The 16309-nt window shown below is 41.4% G+C and overlaps 1 protein-coding gene across 1 annotated transcript; it reads right to left on the reverse strand.

Moving 5' to 3' along the window:
* Positions 1–7096: 7096 nt before the first annotated feature.
* LOC147905487 (uncharacterized) lies at positions 7097–8134 on the reverse strand. The gene is made up of 3 exons (XM_087379552.1): positions 7882–8134; positions 7302–7705; positions 7097–7180 (listed from the first exon to the last, which is right to left on the reverse strand). Exons 1-3 carry the CDS (start codon positions 8132–8134, stop codon positions 7097–7099), a joined length of 741 nt encoding a protein of 246 aa, XP_087235678.1.
* Positions 8135–16309: the final 8175 nt, after the last annotated feature.

The following is a 16309-nucleotide window of genomic DNA, read 5'->3' on the forward strand; positions in this document are numbered from 1 at the left end:
TGCAGTGGCATGTCACATAGCACAGGTAGAAAGCAGTGCTGTAGCAATCTCAGGCAGAGTCAAAGCATTCACTGATGCATTGACAAAGCATTGATAAAGTAATGACAAAGCACATGCAAAGCACAACATTCTAAAGGGTAAACCCCCTCACAAATTTAACCCCAAATTGATTATCATGGGGTGCCTCTTGGTATACCTGAAAATACAAATCATTAGCTTCTTGTAGAATGTCGAGGTCACAAATGCTTTTGGACTTTATTTTGTAAGCCTTTGTGTCTCATTGAACATAGTGGTCCACTCTTGTTTAGGAAGGTCCACATTTGTTAACTTTTGTGGACTTTTAGCAGACTTAATGTTGATGCCATAAAACTTGTGAAACTCCTGAGCATTACAACAAAACCTCCTGGGTACAACCCCCCCACATGACTCCATGACTCTGAGAGATGAGACCTACGAAAGCTATGAGAAATGAGACCTTGAGCTCCTTCTCTCCATCCCTATCCTTTTCTATGATGTGACTCTATAAGAGACAAGACCTTGAGCTTGCTAGGGCTATGCGGGATGAGACCTGCAAGAGCTAAGTCACACAAAAAGAGATAAAGCTGCATAGAAAGAGCTAGAGCTGAGCTGAGCCACATAGAAAGAGATAGAGCTATGAGAGAGGGTAGAGTTGTGGGATATAATAGGCTCGATAGACAAGAGATTCTAGAGTTATGAGAAATGAGAGCTGTGATGTTTCAATGAGAAGTTAGTAGGTAGTTACAACTGAAAGACTAGATTCATCATGTTTTGAAAGTGTTAATCCAACTGGACATTTAAAACATGCAAGGTGTCCAATCCGTTATGTTATGTAAATCCCACCTCTAAGCACTCTTGCAAATTTTCTAGAGAGTTCTTATTTAGCACATGCTTTCAAGCACAAAAAGTGTACCATCCAAACATGCATATGTCACCCTTATGGAGGAGCTTGGGAACAAGCAAGAAAATTTCATCTTGTATAGTGATAACCAGAGTGCTATTCATCTCACAAAGAATTCAGCCTTTGATTCAAGAACCAAACATATACATCTCAGTGTTGAGATATCGAGCTCCACTCGTGATATGCCAGGGTGACCATTGTGCATTTATGTCACTACCTTGTTAGCTGCAGATGCGGTTGGTACACCGCCCATGAATAATAGCTGGATGACATCTATCCTTATGTACTCTAGTTCGTGGCTCAGTTAGTATGCCACCTTAGTTAGCGGAGTTTGGTTTGAGACCCACATATAGGGTTCTTCTATTTCTTTGTACTAGTGTTCTTTTGGCTTTCACAAGTAAGAAGAGGAAAACTGTTTTCAGCCTCCACCTTTGTGTGTATTCCCCCATTGTGTATGTGAGAAAGCCGCAAGTGAGACTCCTTCCCTCTCTCCCACTATCTTCACATGGTATCAGAGCCTAGTTTGTGGTAAGGAGCTCAAGAAAGCAAACCAAGTTCGCGGTGTCCTAGTAAGAGGACCAGTGTTGCTTTCCTTTTTTGAGTTTGGGAGCAAATCTCTGCAGGTAGCACAACCGGAAGTGCAAGAGTGCACTGTCTCAGATTGAGATGCCCTTCGCAGTGTGGCGAGAGAGCAATATATGCTACGGGTATGGGCAAAGCCCAGAGTGACTTTTTTTTTCTGATTCGAGGCCATTTCGGGGCCCATTTTGAAGGCGGAAGTTCTTCACAGCACTCAGAAAAAGGCCCTGTTTTTGATGTGCGACCATTGCTCTGCAGGTCGGTGAAAAGTTGCCGCAAAAATTGCATCGTATGCCTGTGCACAAAGATACTGGGAGTTACAGAATCATCCGTATTGCCTGTTGATGCAAAAACATCACTAGGAAGTGACTGTGTGGTCAAATACCACTTTCGTCAGTTTTGTAGATTTGCCCGTGTGAGGCAGAAGCTGTGTTTTTTGCAGTGACAGAATATTTTGCAGTGTTTTGTAATGGCATCTGATTCTCTTTCACAGATTGTCACTGAAAAGCTTGACAAAAACAACTTCGAAGCATGGAAGTTTCGAATGATGAATTTCCTTATGGGAAAAGGCTATTGGGAGTTCATTACTGGAAATGAAGAAGAACCAGTTCTTCCTAATGCTCCCAATCAACATGAAATGCAGGCATTTAAAGGATGGCATGAGAGAGCTAGAAAAGCTATGTACTAGCTGTCTATCAGTATTTCAGATTCTATGATTATGCATATTCAGGATGCAAGTATGCCAAAGGAGGCATGGGATACTTTGGCAAAAATGTACAGCACAAATACACAAGCCAGGAAAATGCAGCTCAAGCAGGAGATGCACAATGTGCAGAGAGAAAATATGAGCATCAATGACCACCACATGAAGGTGAAGAAAATTGCAGATGCACTTGCGTCCATTGGGTCGCCAGTGGAAGATGATGATCTAGTTTCTGTGACCTTGAATGGTCTAGGAAAGGATTATGCACAATTCCGGACATCCATTGCCATCCATAAAAAATTTCTTGATTTCAAGGAGTTGTTTGCTCTTCTAATTTCTGAAAAGCAGAGAAATGGTGGTGCATCTTCTTCAGGAGGAACTTCAAAAGAAACTATCTTCTACTCAAATGCAAGAAGAGGTAGAGGCAGAGGTAGAGGAGGCTAATCTGGAGGCCGTGGTAGAAATCATAATATGTAGCAAACTCAAGAAAACCAGTCCTATGGAGGAGGACGTGGTAACTCTAGAGTCAGGGGGAGACAAAGAGGTCGTGGTGGATGGCAGAGAGGCCAAAATGCAAACAGCAATGTTGAATGCTACTATTGTGGTAAAATGGGTCATATGGCTAAAGACTACTACAAAAAGTAGAATGACATTATGAATGGAAAATTGCAGCAAGGCAATTACGCATCTTCTAGTAGACAGGGTGATGATAGAAATGAGCATCTATTTATGGTGCAATACATGACCAATTCTGTGACAAGTGCAGAAGAAAGAAATGATATGTGGTATGTTGACTCAGGTGCATCAAACCACATGAAAGGTCATGCAGAATGGATGCAGGATGCAAGGAAAATGGATAGAGTAGGATTTGTGGAGACTGTTGATGATATTGCACATCCTATTGTGTAGATTGGTAAAATTCCTTTGTCTATGCAGGATGAGAAAAAGAAATACTTGTCTAATGTATTTCATGTCCCGAATATCACCAAGAATCTGGTTTCTGTTGGTCAAATGGTTGAGCAGGGCTTGCAGGTCAGATTTAATCCTCATGGATGCTTTGTTGAGGATATGAAAAATAACGGTCGCTTGATAGCAAAAGGAAAGAAGAAGGGTAGGATGTTTACGTTGGATGCAAACATGCATGAATTGAGTGCAGCAATGTTTGCACATGGGACCGGTGTAGTTGCAAATATTGATATGTGGCATAAATGCATTGGTCATGTTAATCTACAGTGACTTAAATCAATGCAGGCCCAAAACATTGTTGCAGGATTGTCTAAATTCAAGGTTGCAGAAATGCATAAGGTATGTGAAGCCTGTCAATTTAGAAAACAGGCAAGGAAAACATTTCCTAGGCATGTTCAAGAGAGTAAGAAGCCATTGGAATTAATCCACTCTGATGTGTGGACTACTAAAGCTGCATCTATTGGAGGCTATCATTATTTTGTCACTTTTATTGATGACTACAACAGAAAAATTTGGGTGTATTTTATGAAAAAGAAAAGAGAAGTGTTTGGGCACTTCAAAGCTTTTTAAGCTATGGTTGAAAAAGAAACAGGCCTGCAAATAAAATGCCTAAGGTCAGATGGAGGGGGAGAGTACCTCTCAAACGAGTTTGCAAGGTTCCTGCAGGAGCATGGCATAAAGCAGCAATATTCATGCAATTATACCCCACAGCAAAATGGACTTGCAGAAAGGAAAAACAGACATATTGGAGAGGTATCTCGGGCCATGCTAAATGAAAAAGACCTACCAAATTATTATTGGGCTGAAGCAGTTGCTACAGTAGTTTACATAATGAATAGGACTCCCACTGCAGCAATACATGGCATGACGCCAGAGGAGATGTATACTGGTAGGAAACCAAATATTTCTCATTTGAAAATTTTTTGTTGCATTGCCTATGTTCATGTGCCAGATGAGTTGAGGTCCATGTTGGATCCAAAAGCTGAGAAGTGCATCTTTATTGGTTATTTTCTGCAGCAGAAAGGATATAGATGCTATAACCCTTCTACTCGTAAGTTTACAGTGAGCAAAGATGTTGTTTTTTATGAGATGAGCAGCTGGTATAAACCAGTAAATGTGATGATTGATGTAGATGCACAAAATGGTAATGATGCACAGAATTCATAACAACAATCACAAAATATTAGTGGACCTGCAGTGTCCTCTAGCGGTGGTTCACATACTTTGCCATGGACAGGCAGATTGAGATCAAGAGAATCTCCTCAAAGCAATGCAGATAGTGGTACGCAGGTATCATGAAAAGGAAAAGAGAAGGTAGATCAACCCATGTTTGATGTGAATGCAGGTCACTCTTATGTGGATGGTGAATCCAGTGGCTCAGAATAGAGCATTGATGATGAGTTGGGTATTCCTTCTGTTGTTACACCTGGAGTAAGGAAGACCAGGGATGTTTTGAGAGCACCTGGAAGTGAGCCTATTTTGCACAGGTCTACCAGAGCTAGATATCCTGTGGATAGGCTAAAATATGATGGATTTACAGCCATTCACTATGCCTATATGGTCAAAGTGATACAGGAACCAGAACCCACTTCTTTTGAGCAAGCCATGGGAAAAGAAAAATGGGAGAAAGCCATGGATGAAGAAATGGATGCCTTGGAAGCAAATGCTACATGGCAATTAGTGCCTTTGCCTAAAGACAAGAATGCAATTGGCTGTAAGTGGGTTTATAAGATGAAGCACAATGCAGATGGTTCTGTGAATAGATACAAGGCAAGATTAGTTGTCAAGGGGTATGCACAGACATATGGCATTGATTATGAAGAAACATTCAGTCCGGTTGCAAGGATGGCAACCGTAAGAGTAGTCATTGCTATGGCTGCATCAAAGGGATGGTCTTTACATCAGATGGATGTAAAGAATGCCTTCTGGCACGGTGATTTTTAAGAAGAGGTCTTTATGGAGCAGCCACCAGGTTATGATATAGAAATTTGAAATATCATTCTACCATCCCCAACTACTCTCATAGTGGTATATGGCATTGAATACAACAAATAAAAAAAATCTAACATAAAGAAACTCTAAACTTTGAAGTGGCTAACAATATATGCAATACATAACATGAATTTTATTCATGTGGCCATACGCTATTTTTGAAGTTGACCAAGTAGACGTGAAATTCCTTAAAAAGGGAGGCCATATGCTATTTTTGAAGTTGAGCTCATATTTTGCCAGTAGTCTCTCAAAGCATGAGTAGGTAGTTTGAGCATCCTTTCGTGGATGAGGAGCTTGAGGAGGCCTAACACTCCTCATAAGTGCCTAGCAGAGGATGGACTATCTCTGGCATTCTTCGGGTTCTTTTTAGGAGCACATTCACACCGCCTTTGTTTGGCCTTACAAGAGTTTTTAAATTTGGTCTCCCTTCCATAGTTCTTGAGCTAGGGTGGAGTTGTTTGAGAGAGACACTCTATGCAAGTGTAGACTGATTTCTCTACTGGACATTGCATACAAGATCTTGGCTAAGACATTGAGCTTGTGACTTTGGCCTCATATTGTGGATAATGTGATATCAATTAAAATATATTGAACAATGCAAAGCAATAGCTTGCATGTAACACCTATCAATTTCACACCTAGAATGATACCCAAAGAATCCACACGTGGGTCATGGAAAACATTAAAAATGTGTTGAGAGGAAAAGAGAAACAATTGATGGATTAGAAAAGTTGATTTGGGATTGAGTTGAGAAATTGTGTACTCAAACTCAATAGGTCATCGCGGTTGAAGGTTTTTCTAAATGAAGATGCAAGTGCTAAAGTTGATGTCATGAGGTACTCTTTATCTTGTGCACAAAAACCCAATGTTTAGCCATTCTCTTGCCTTACCTTATAAATCCTTGTGGGAAATTTCTCTCTGATTTCTCCTGTCTCTTATAGGGATGTCTGCAATGTACAAAGATAGATTTTCCTCTTGCACATATGCATGTCATTGCTTTGAAGCATCTCATCATCACTATGTCAAAATCGTTAAATGAGAACTAATTGCTCAAGTTTATTCCTCATATTTGTTTCAGCCCCTGGAGGCTAATTAACTTACATTTACACATAGGTTTATCTTTTAAGACTATTCTAAAATAATTTATTTTGTTTTTAATTTCATGTTAAATGTTGAGGGGGGGAAGGTGCACATGCTTCCCCAAACATTCTAGAAAAGAATAGAGCCCTACTATTTCACTAAACTGAGCCATATAACTAAGTTATAAAGCATTATAATATTTGTGTTGGTCCTATACACTTTACAAATGACCCATCAGCAAACAATCACGCTCCCCTTCTCTCTTTAGTGCCTCGTTTTATGTCCCCTTAATGGCACTCCTCCTCTTCCCATTGATTCCCTTCCCTTTAATTGGCATACCTCCCCTTCCCCCTTAAATTAAGCGTGCACTGGGTCCTCTTCTTTTTCACCCCTTCCCCATTCACATCCACTAAATAGTGCCATTTAAAAAAATGAATGTTTTACATTTACTACAAAGTCATGACATATTCAATTTCCTTGCAGACCATTGGCTATTCCCTTCTAGACTAACAAGCATTCTCAATGAACTCACTAAACAAAATATAGTATGAATAACAAGACAAAAGTGCAACAAACTATTTTCCAACCTTTTTCTTTTTTGTCATTCCCTTGTGGGCCAACAACATCATACTTCGAAGAGGGAGACTACGGCAATTCTAACATCTTCAATTGGAAGATGAAAATGCATGGTAACACTTTTATTTGATTGGTTCTAAGCAAATAGCTAGATCTCAAGCTGATCCCTTTCTTGAACAGCTCATGAATTCTAGAGTACGTTGAAATTTGAAAAGTCACAATGATAAGTGAATCATCCTGGAGGTGTATCCTATAGTGCATGTTGGAGCTACACACTTCCACTAACATGGGTCAACCACAGGACCGCTTGCCACAACACAGTCTCGGTTGATGTGATTGCACCACTGAAACAATTGGGTTTGATCCTGGCACAAGAACAAACAGACAAGCAATGAGGGACGAAAATCTAACCTAGTTTAGAGGAATCAAAAGAAGAACTTCATGTCTTGTATTTAAGTAGAGGATTAAGACGGGCAGTACACTCACGTCGACGTTACATGTTGCTGTGCGAATGCCATCATTTGCTAGATACAAGCACTGCACAGTAGCCTTGTTGAGGAAGAGGAAGTTAGAACCGCCCACCGGAAGGAACATGAACTTCTGACGATCGTCATTGCCGTCACAGTTTATGGTGAAAAGAGGGTCTCCTTGGTTGGGACCAACATACAAGCAGTAGCTGACACCGGATGGCTCGGCAGCTATTTGGCTCCAGCCATTTCCATCGGGAGCCGTCGGCCCGAACTTGTAGTTTACTGAGGTGAAAGGTCCCCACTCGCAGCCATAGTTGATCATCCTACCACCCTGAAAACCGTAGTTTCCCTCAACGTTCCAGCACCCATCGCTGGCACTGTTGTAGACCGCCGTCCCTTCAAACATCTGGAGTAGAACCCCTGCATGCAGCCATGGCAACAGAGCAACAAAGGTATGTAAGACACAATTGTTTGAGGTCTCGTCTACGTATAGGCCTACTCATTCTAAGATGTGTTGCGAAGTGTTAACTGGGTTCTAGCAAACCAGAAAGACAGAGATGCTCGATCGTGGGCTTCACATGAGAGTGTGGTCTAACCTATAATAATATTTGCTGCCTGGAATGATTCTACGGCAGGGGTTGTGTAGGTGACGAGGTCGAGGCCAGCCGCCGGAGCTGCAAAGGTTTCGAAGAGTTGATAATAAGCTCCACCTTTGATAATGCTTACAGCTCCCTGAAGAGGCGTGCTGCTGGAACCCGCAGGGATTGGGGTGCAAGCCTGCCCTCCATGCAGAAGCGAGCTGGCAAGGAGGATGAGCGAAATCAGAGAACGGAAACAGTTAGCGGCCATAATCAGTGTGTAGAAGTGGAAAGTGCATACGTGAGTGGTAGCTGCTGTGAGAATGGAGCACACAGCCCGTGGTTTTGAAGGAGGGCAAGGCGAGGCCGCGTGATTGATCCAGCTAAGCGTGAGCTGCATCTCTTTGTAGGATGCAGACGGCATTTTTTGTAGCACACCCCTGACCAGGGCGTAGAATGGACCAAGGTCCTTTGTCTGTTTCGTTCAATATGATTGCTCTCGATATGCTCTGGAGAAGCCGATGATGGTCTTCGTCAACTTAGTCGCATTGCGCATCGCATTGAATAGGAAGGTCTGCTTGCTCTCCACACACAGTCTCGCTAAGCCTATAACGTATGTTAATAAGCTGATCAAGCGAACCAAGCGAATCCCAACAAAGCGGATTTACGCCACCCAGTATCTTCGTTGAGTCGCTTTGACACCTACATCATCATGACACAAGGTACAACATTTCATGAGAGAAGCCACTCAAAATCCTTATCCTCAAGTGCTAAACTTGCATTACTATAGCAACATATAGGCTAAGTGAACATTGATTTCTAAGAGTAGGCACCTCCCATCTAACAAACATAATGCGTTGAAAAAACCAAATAAAACCATTAGCTTCTAGAATGGAATGCTTCCATGATTGATATTTTTCAATGAGGAATGTCTCATTGTTTTTAAATGCTTTTAAATGCCAAGATAGAGGTTTTATTTCAATGTTTTATAATCGCAAATATTCCTATTTGTAATCTCAATTTCATTGCATCACACTTTGCTACGTGACAAAAGATGAATATTATTCTATGCATTATGCACATGTAGTATTAATCGTCTATACTCCTCGAGAAGTCCTCAAGGGTACAAGATTAAGAAACCCTTGAAACGACATGCATGTATTTTTAAAATCTTTATCCATTATAACTTCTATGTGCTATATGGTAACAGTTATGTGCTATGCATAGTAGTGCTAACTGATAGTACATTGCTAAATGCAAAGTGCTAAGTATGCTAGCATGGCTAGGTGCTAAGTGCTATGTTTCTATAAAACTGCTATGTGCTATACATAGTAGTTCTAAGTGATAGTATAGCACTACTATAAGTGGTATGTGCCATATATAGTAGTGCTACATGACAATACATTGCTAAACTCGAAGTGCTAAGTGCTAGCATTGCTAGGGGCTAAGTGTTGAGTCTCTATAAAACTGCTATGAGCTATATGGTAACTACTACATACATCCATAGCAATGCTAAGTGAAAGTATAGAACAGTCACTATACTTACTGCTACGTGATATATATAGGAGTGCTACATGATAGTATAGCACTACTATAAGTGATTCATGCCATATGTAGTAGTGCTAAGTGATAGCATAGCACTAACGTAGCTATGATGGTTCGGGGGCTCACTATGTATAAACCATATATATCACGTGCATTCAAGGCTCAAGCCCTATTTATAAAACCCCTTATCTGTGATTTTTCTATTAATAAAGTGCACCCTTTTCCTATTCAATCTGTAAGTTTTTTCCCAAAATCCTTTCTACAACACCCTTCTGTCTGTAAAAATGTCAGAAAAAATAAAATTAAATATGCCTTTATGTTGAACTCACATGATAGTCACATATATTATTGAGTGATCCCCTTGAGCTACGATGTGCTATACATATAACAGTGCTAACTGATAGTATAGCACTATAACCATTACCTGCTATACATAGTTGTGCTAAGTGATAGTATATCACTCCTACAACTACTATATGCTATACATGGTAGTGATAAGTGCTAGTATCGCATTGCTATATGGCAACTACTATGTTCTCTATTTCCATTTCATCTAGACATTGTCTCTTGAAATTATCCAATACTCTACCATCTCGATTTCCATTTCAGCTAGATCAATATATATCTCCTCATCTTCCATTTGGATGCAAATACTCACATCCAACACTATTTACAATTTTGTTCTTTTTCCATGCACTTGCTTGCTATATGGCTCATTAGCATGCAAATGGTCATTGCATTTTATAATACACATCATCAACCTTGACAACATGCCCATTGGCCTATTTGTGTTTTGAAGCATTTTAGGCCACATTACACTTATTTGGGATGTCCAATTCTACTAATGTGTATCGTCTGAGGGGGGGGAAATGGTGGCTAAAAATATAGCTACTCCCGTGAATTTTGAAATTTTACACCTCCCACCCATCAAATCTTGAAAGATTAAGTACTTGCAACCTGCCCCTACTCTGCAAATGCCCTGCAACCCGCAACCTTGACGTGACCTTGCATAGACTTTGGTTTGCCATTGTCTTCTCTTGGGTAAGTTGTCTTCTATTCTTTGCTTGCCTCACCATCTAGGTTCTCTAGGTCTATTCTAGACTAATTGTGGCTATGGCATCAATGGCAACATGTAGCTCGCCATGGCTTACAAGAGAGGCAAACAAACGCTACCAGACATGAAAGCTGAAAAGCTGGGTCAAGGCACAAGGAATAGATTGCGGGTCAAGAAAAGCGTTGGCATAGTATCGAAATGGCAATGGAATATGCTTTTGCAACATCTGCGAAGGGAGAAACAACACGAAGAAAGAAGACTCCTTGCAAAGCAGCAGCAAGAAGTAGTTGCAAATGCACGCATTCGATCATTGCCATCAAAGCAAAGAACACGAGATGTGGTGTCACAATTGGTGGGAGCATTCGAGGTAGTAACATCAGGCCATTCAGGTGATTACGAGCCTTGAGTCTTCACAAGCTTTAGCTTGCATCCTAAAGTTTGTAGAGTAACAACCCTACCAACACCTCGAGAGATGCACGCCCAAGAGGTGATGCTCTCTAACTTGCGAAATGGCCTATAGAAAGTAAAAGGGGTGAACAGCTTAGATCAACTAGCTACAAACAGGGTGACATTAGCTATGTTGGTGTCTCTTGAAAGAAAGGAGAAATAGCTTGGGTGCACAATATCAAAGATGTTGTCAATCAGGAGGACCAACGTGGCTCCATCGACAATGGTTAAATGTAGAGCAGAAGCAATGCACGATAATCCCAATCAGAGAAGTTTGCAGGCTTCAATAGAGTGCAAGAAAAGGAGAGACGGCCCAAGCGTGGAAGTCATTTCTACAGTGATGAGGTTTTAGCACGAAAATACAAGAGTTTCTCTAAGTAGAAAGGACATCTGTAAAAAGAGGATGGGATGGAAGGTGTTTGAGCACCACATCATACACATGCTAGATACAACGCATGTCAGTGGTGCGTAAACCAGCCCGATGGTTGTTTGTGATTGAGCTTTGGGACAGTTTACTTGTTTCATTTCTTAAATCAGTCTTGGACTAAATGTGATTGTCCTAAACCAGCCCGATGGTTGGAACATCATGCAACCATAAGCTGGTTCAACTCAATTGCCAGTTATGTGATTGTCCTGAACCAGCATGGTTGAACAAACATTAGTTGTCCATCCCAGTGGCGTGGTTGAGCAAAATTAACCTCAACTATATTCTTATTTTACTAAACCAGCATGGTGGTTGGAGCATTATGCAATTGTAGCTGCTTCAGCTCAATCACCAGTTATGTGATTGTCCTGAACTAGCATGGTTTAGCCTCGGTTGAGCAGACAATAGTTATTAATCAGCCCAGTGATTGACATTATTATTGTGTTTCTTAGTACTTAAATTCATCAAATTTAATTTCCTACTATTTGGGTCATATACCACCATTTCTAGACCTGATTGTGTTCCTGTCTTGTTTTAGCAATGCAAAAAGGTGGCTCACTATTCTGTTGTTCTTCCATGTTGGGTCAGCCGGATGGAGTTGTATCTCAAGTTAATGGATCAGAATTCAAACATTTCAATTAGGCAGAGGAGCTTTAAGCATTATCAGCCCTGGTACATCAAGAAACTCAAAGACAGGAATGTTTGTTGCTGCAAAACACACATAGACTTTGACCTAGCTTGGCAACCTATGAATGACTTGAGATCTAGTCGTGTTGGAGCCTTGCTTCATGGGGATCGATGTCCATGTCTCCCCAATGAATGCGTAGTCTATAGGCCACCTGGATCCGCATCATGTGTTGCAAGGGAGAGCAAGTTTTGTGGCCTAAGGTTTCTATTGGAGCCAATGGTTTGTCCAAAGGGAGACTGTTGGTGGCACCGCATTGAATGCATTCATGGCACATTGCAGTTTCAAGGTGAAGAAGAAGACATTCAATGTCTATCCAAATGAAATGAGGGAAGACAACCATGTTGCTCTAAAATAGAGAAGATTTGAAAATGTCAATGTTGAAGGATGTGATAAAAAGAGATGGCTATTGTATATAAGAGCACTCAGCCAAGGGAGCTTATAGGTCATGTGGTTCAATCCATCCCAAAATATATGCTTCACAATTTCAGGGCCAGCTGGTAGGATAAGCAGTTCAAGACGTGCCTTGCCAATTTTCCCCATGACACTAATGTCTCTGTCATAGATTTTGCTAAAAATTATTCATTTCAAGGACAAGATGAGATACAAAGTGCTCACTGGTACAACAAGAAGATAACAATTCTTGTGCATATCACGTACAATCATTTTCTTGATTCTTCCATGCCTGATGTCAATCTACTTTGCCGACTCATAGGAGTCCAGGTCAGTGCAACGCACATACCATTTCTACAATTTAGATGATAGGGAAGATGACACCTTATTTTGTAGCATGCTTTCCTACTATATTAAGAATGGCTAAAAAAGGAAAATCCCCATGCAAAAAAATATAAAACAACATTGGGTGTGGTCAGATGGTGCTGCCTCTAAATTTAAATCAGCCCGTTGATTCTACTTCATCTCAAGGTTCAAATCCCTGACCGGTCTTGATCTAGAATTTCTTTAAGTCTAGCCATGGCAAGGGTAAACATGATGGATGCATTGTGATTACTAAGCATGCTCTATTTAAACACCAATTAATATGCCCTCAAGAAAAACTCAATGATGCCCATGATGCGGTAACATGGCTTATAGCCAAGCTCTCCACAAGCGCACATTCAGCATACAGTAAACAAAGCCTTAAGAATACTATAGAAGCCAGGATGAGTGTGAGAAAATTAAAGGAGTTCGTGGTGTGCATGGCATATGGGGCTTTTCAAACAACCAACTGATTAAAACTTTCTTATTTCTGTAGTGCATGCATCATAGGGGATCATGACGATTGTGAGAACATTACAACTGTGAAGACATGGGAGGGACTTCAGGTTTTCCCTCTAGGTTCATATGGAGTGACAAAAAATTGAGAGAAAAACGACTCGCCTTAGTTTGGGGAGAGTTTTGATGACGTCACTAACTGTCTAGAAGAAGGGGATAACTTTGCAGTTGTTGCTCCATCTAAGATGAACGAGGAAGATGACCCATAGTTTTTGTTGCAGTGCATAAAACCTAAGCACAAGGTTGAGGAAGCATTTAAGGATAATTAGGGAACAACCTATGAGAAGTGGGATGTCGTAGTCGAAGCTTTATGGTACCCAAAAACATCCAAGAGAGGCCACAATTACGAACTGCTACATTTGTTTACTCTCATCTAGTAAGATCTATTAAGTTCCAGATGTAACCTATGTCACAATGAAAGAAGAGTGTCTTCAAATTGGATTTAGACACGCATTAGCACATCTTGGGGTGTCTTGGAGCAGTGGATGAGGATGACTGAGATAGTACTAAGAGAATGTAGTCTAATTGTAAGGAAAAAATATTCCACTTATCCTAGAAAATGGAAAATGTATTTGAGACTATGCTTCTTTCAGTAAATCCCAAACTAACCACACCACACTTGTTTTTGGAAATCCCAAACGATAAATCCCATGCTTTTTAGTGTATCCCAAACAACCACCGAGCTCGTTTTATTAAATTGTTTTTGTAAATCCCAAACGATAAATCCCATGCTTGTTTTTAGTATATCCCAACAACCACCACACTGGTTTTATTAAATCCCATAACAAATGCACACATCCACAAATCCATTAATCTTGTAATAATAGAAGCAAACCACTGCGCTAGTGGCTGTTAATATCCTAGTGCAACCAACCACCACGCTTGCGATGACGTATCATGTCCTACTATCGTGCTACCCTCAAATTTGTTGCATAATGCTATACTAAAACATACCCCTTTAGATTGGTTATCTTTAACTGTCACATTTCAACCACCGGGCTACTTAAAACATTTAAGTACTAACATGAAAACAGGTTGACACAAAATCAGGTATTCCGAGCACCATATAGATCATGGATGATGGTAGGCTGAGAAAGTCCACAAGTCCAAGAAATGTCTGCAAGATTTTTACTTTTTCAAAATACGACGACAATCTGTGGCTCAAGGAAATTCCAAACTCCCAACTATCTTATCAACCTCTTTATAGCAAGCATCTCCCAGCCTGGGATTTTTTAGTATGTTTTTTTTAAGAAAAGAATGTGTTTTTTGAATTGAAAACGCTTGTGGACGTTTAAAACACACAAAATGCATTTTTATTAACCGGTCAACGTACACCGGTTGACTGGCTATATACCACTTTGTGTATCCCAACACCTTCCGGTATTTTGTAGGATACACTAATAGGAAAATACCGGACAGTGATGGGATACACCGAGCAGTGAAAAAAATACCGGTCGGTGTAGCACTACACCGATCGGTGAAACCCTACACCTGTCAGTGTATTGGGATTACACCAGTCGATGTAGTGCTACACCAGTCGATGTGCACGGATAGAACACGTGGTGTGCATGCATTGGCCACAACCAAAATAACTTGAGCTAGGAAGCTCAGATGAAGATGCTATTGTAAGAAGCACATGGCCGAACATCAGTTTTGCGACTGGTGTACTAAGCAGGTTTTTCAATAAGTTCCGGGAGAACCATTGGAGGGCAGGGATGCAGGTGCTGAAATACATCAAAGGCACACTTGATTATGGCATCACCTATACCAAGGGCAACATCTTGACCAGATTCTGTGACTCGGATTGGGCAGGAGACGTGGACAGCAGGAGATCAGTGACAGGGTACTGTTTCTCACTTGGATCTGGAGTTGTGTCATGGGTCAGCAAGAAGCAACCCACAGTTGCTCTTTCTTCTACCGAGGCCGAGTACAAATCTGCATGCTTTGCTTCTTGCGAGGCAGTGTGGTTGAGGAGGATTTTGGGGACATGGGTGCAGTGCAGATGCAGAACAAGCCTACGCAGTTATCATGTGACAATCAGAGTTGCATGGCGATTACAAAGAACCCGCCACGCTCGCACAAAACACATTGAGATTCAATATCACTTTGTACGTAAGGTGATCATGGATGGAGAGGTCGACTTGGTGTACTGTCCGATTATAGAGAGTGCTGCGGACATCTTCACGAAGGCTCTTGGAAGAGACTTACTAGAGAGGCATCTTCATCGACTTGGCATTGGGCCGAAAAAGTAAGTTCACTTGCGGGTGGATATTGAGGGGGGGTGTTATATATCAATGCTCCACTCTCGTGTAAGGCGGGAACCAGCTAACTCTACTTGTAAGCCCCCCATATGAGGAGAAGGCATTTGAGTAGCTCGGTTATCCAATAGGTCCTGGTTTGGACACCAAATGGGGGCCATGTGTGGCCTGATGGCTGGACGGCTTCAGATAGAGTTGGCACACCGTCAACTAGGCTACATGCAAGTGTGGGAAGGCATCCCTTGACTGACCGCACTGAGGGTAGACGGAGCATTTCACGGGGCAGCCCACTCTCGGGTTGCGAGGCCCGTTTGGAGCCTCAAATGATCCCGAATGGCTCTTGGCCGAACGGAAAAACCGTAGGTTAGTTGCTCTGTTTTGCGCACCAGTTCTATCGTATGGTCAGTGGCCTATTTCGGGACCGACCCCCAGTCGACCGTTTTGGGCGGACTGGGTTGACCACCCAATTGAGCCTAACCGACTACGACTGCTGGCTATATAAGAGCAAGCCCGTGAAGCCCATTTCATCACTGGCTACAGCAACCCTTATTCCTTAGCATTCAGCCTCCGTCTCCTACTGTTTCCAGCACGCCATCGAAGCTTCTTTCACAGGAGCGCACGGTTGGGAGGCAGCACCATCTATTGTATTAGTTCTACAGTAATCAAATTTTTGATTCTCCATACTATCTTGTTTTCTCTCTTGCGTACGAGATCCTGTTATCTATTGAGCACAGACGACTTATTATTTTCTTACACTTATG

The sequence above is a fragment of the Dipteris shenzhenensis genome, chromosome 1 (assembly GCF_047967505.1).
Source record: "Dipteris shenzhenensis isolate YYH24624 ecotype China chromosome 1, Dip_SZ_1.0, whole genome shotgun sequence".
NCBI classification, from domain to species: Eukaryota; Viridiplantae; Streptophyta; class Polypodiopsida; order Gleicheniales; family Dipteridaceae; genus Dipteris; species Dipteris shenzhenensis.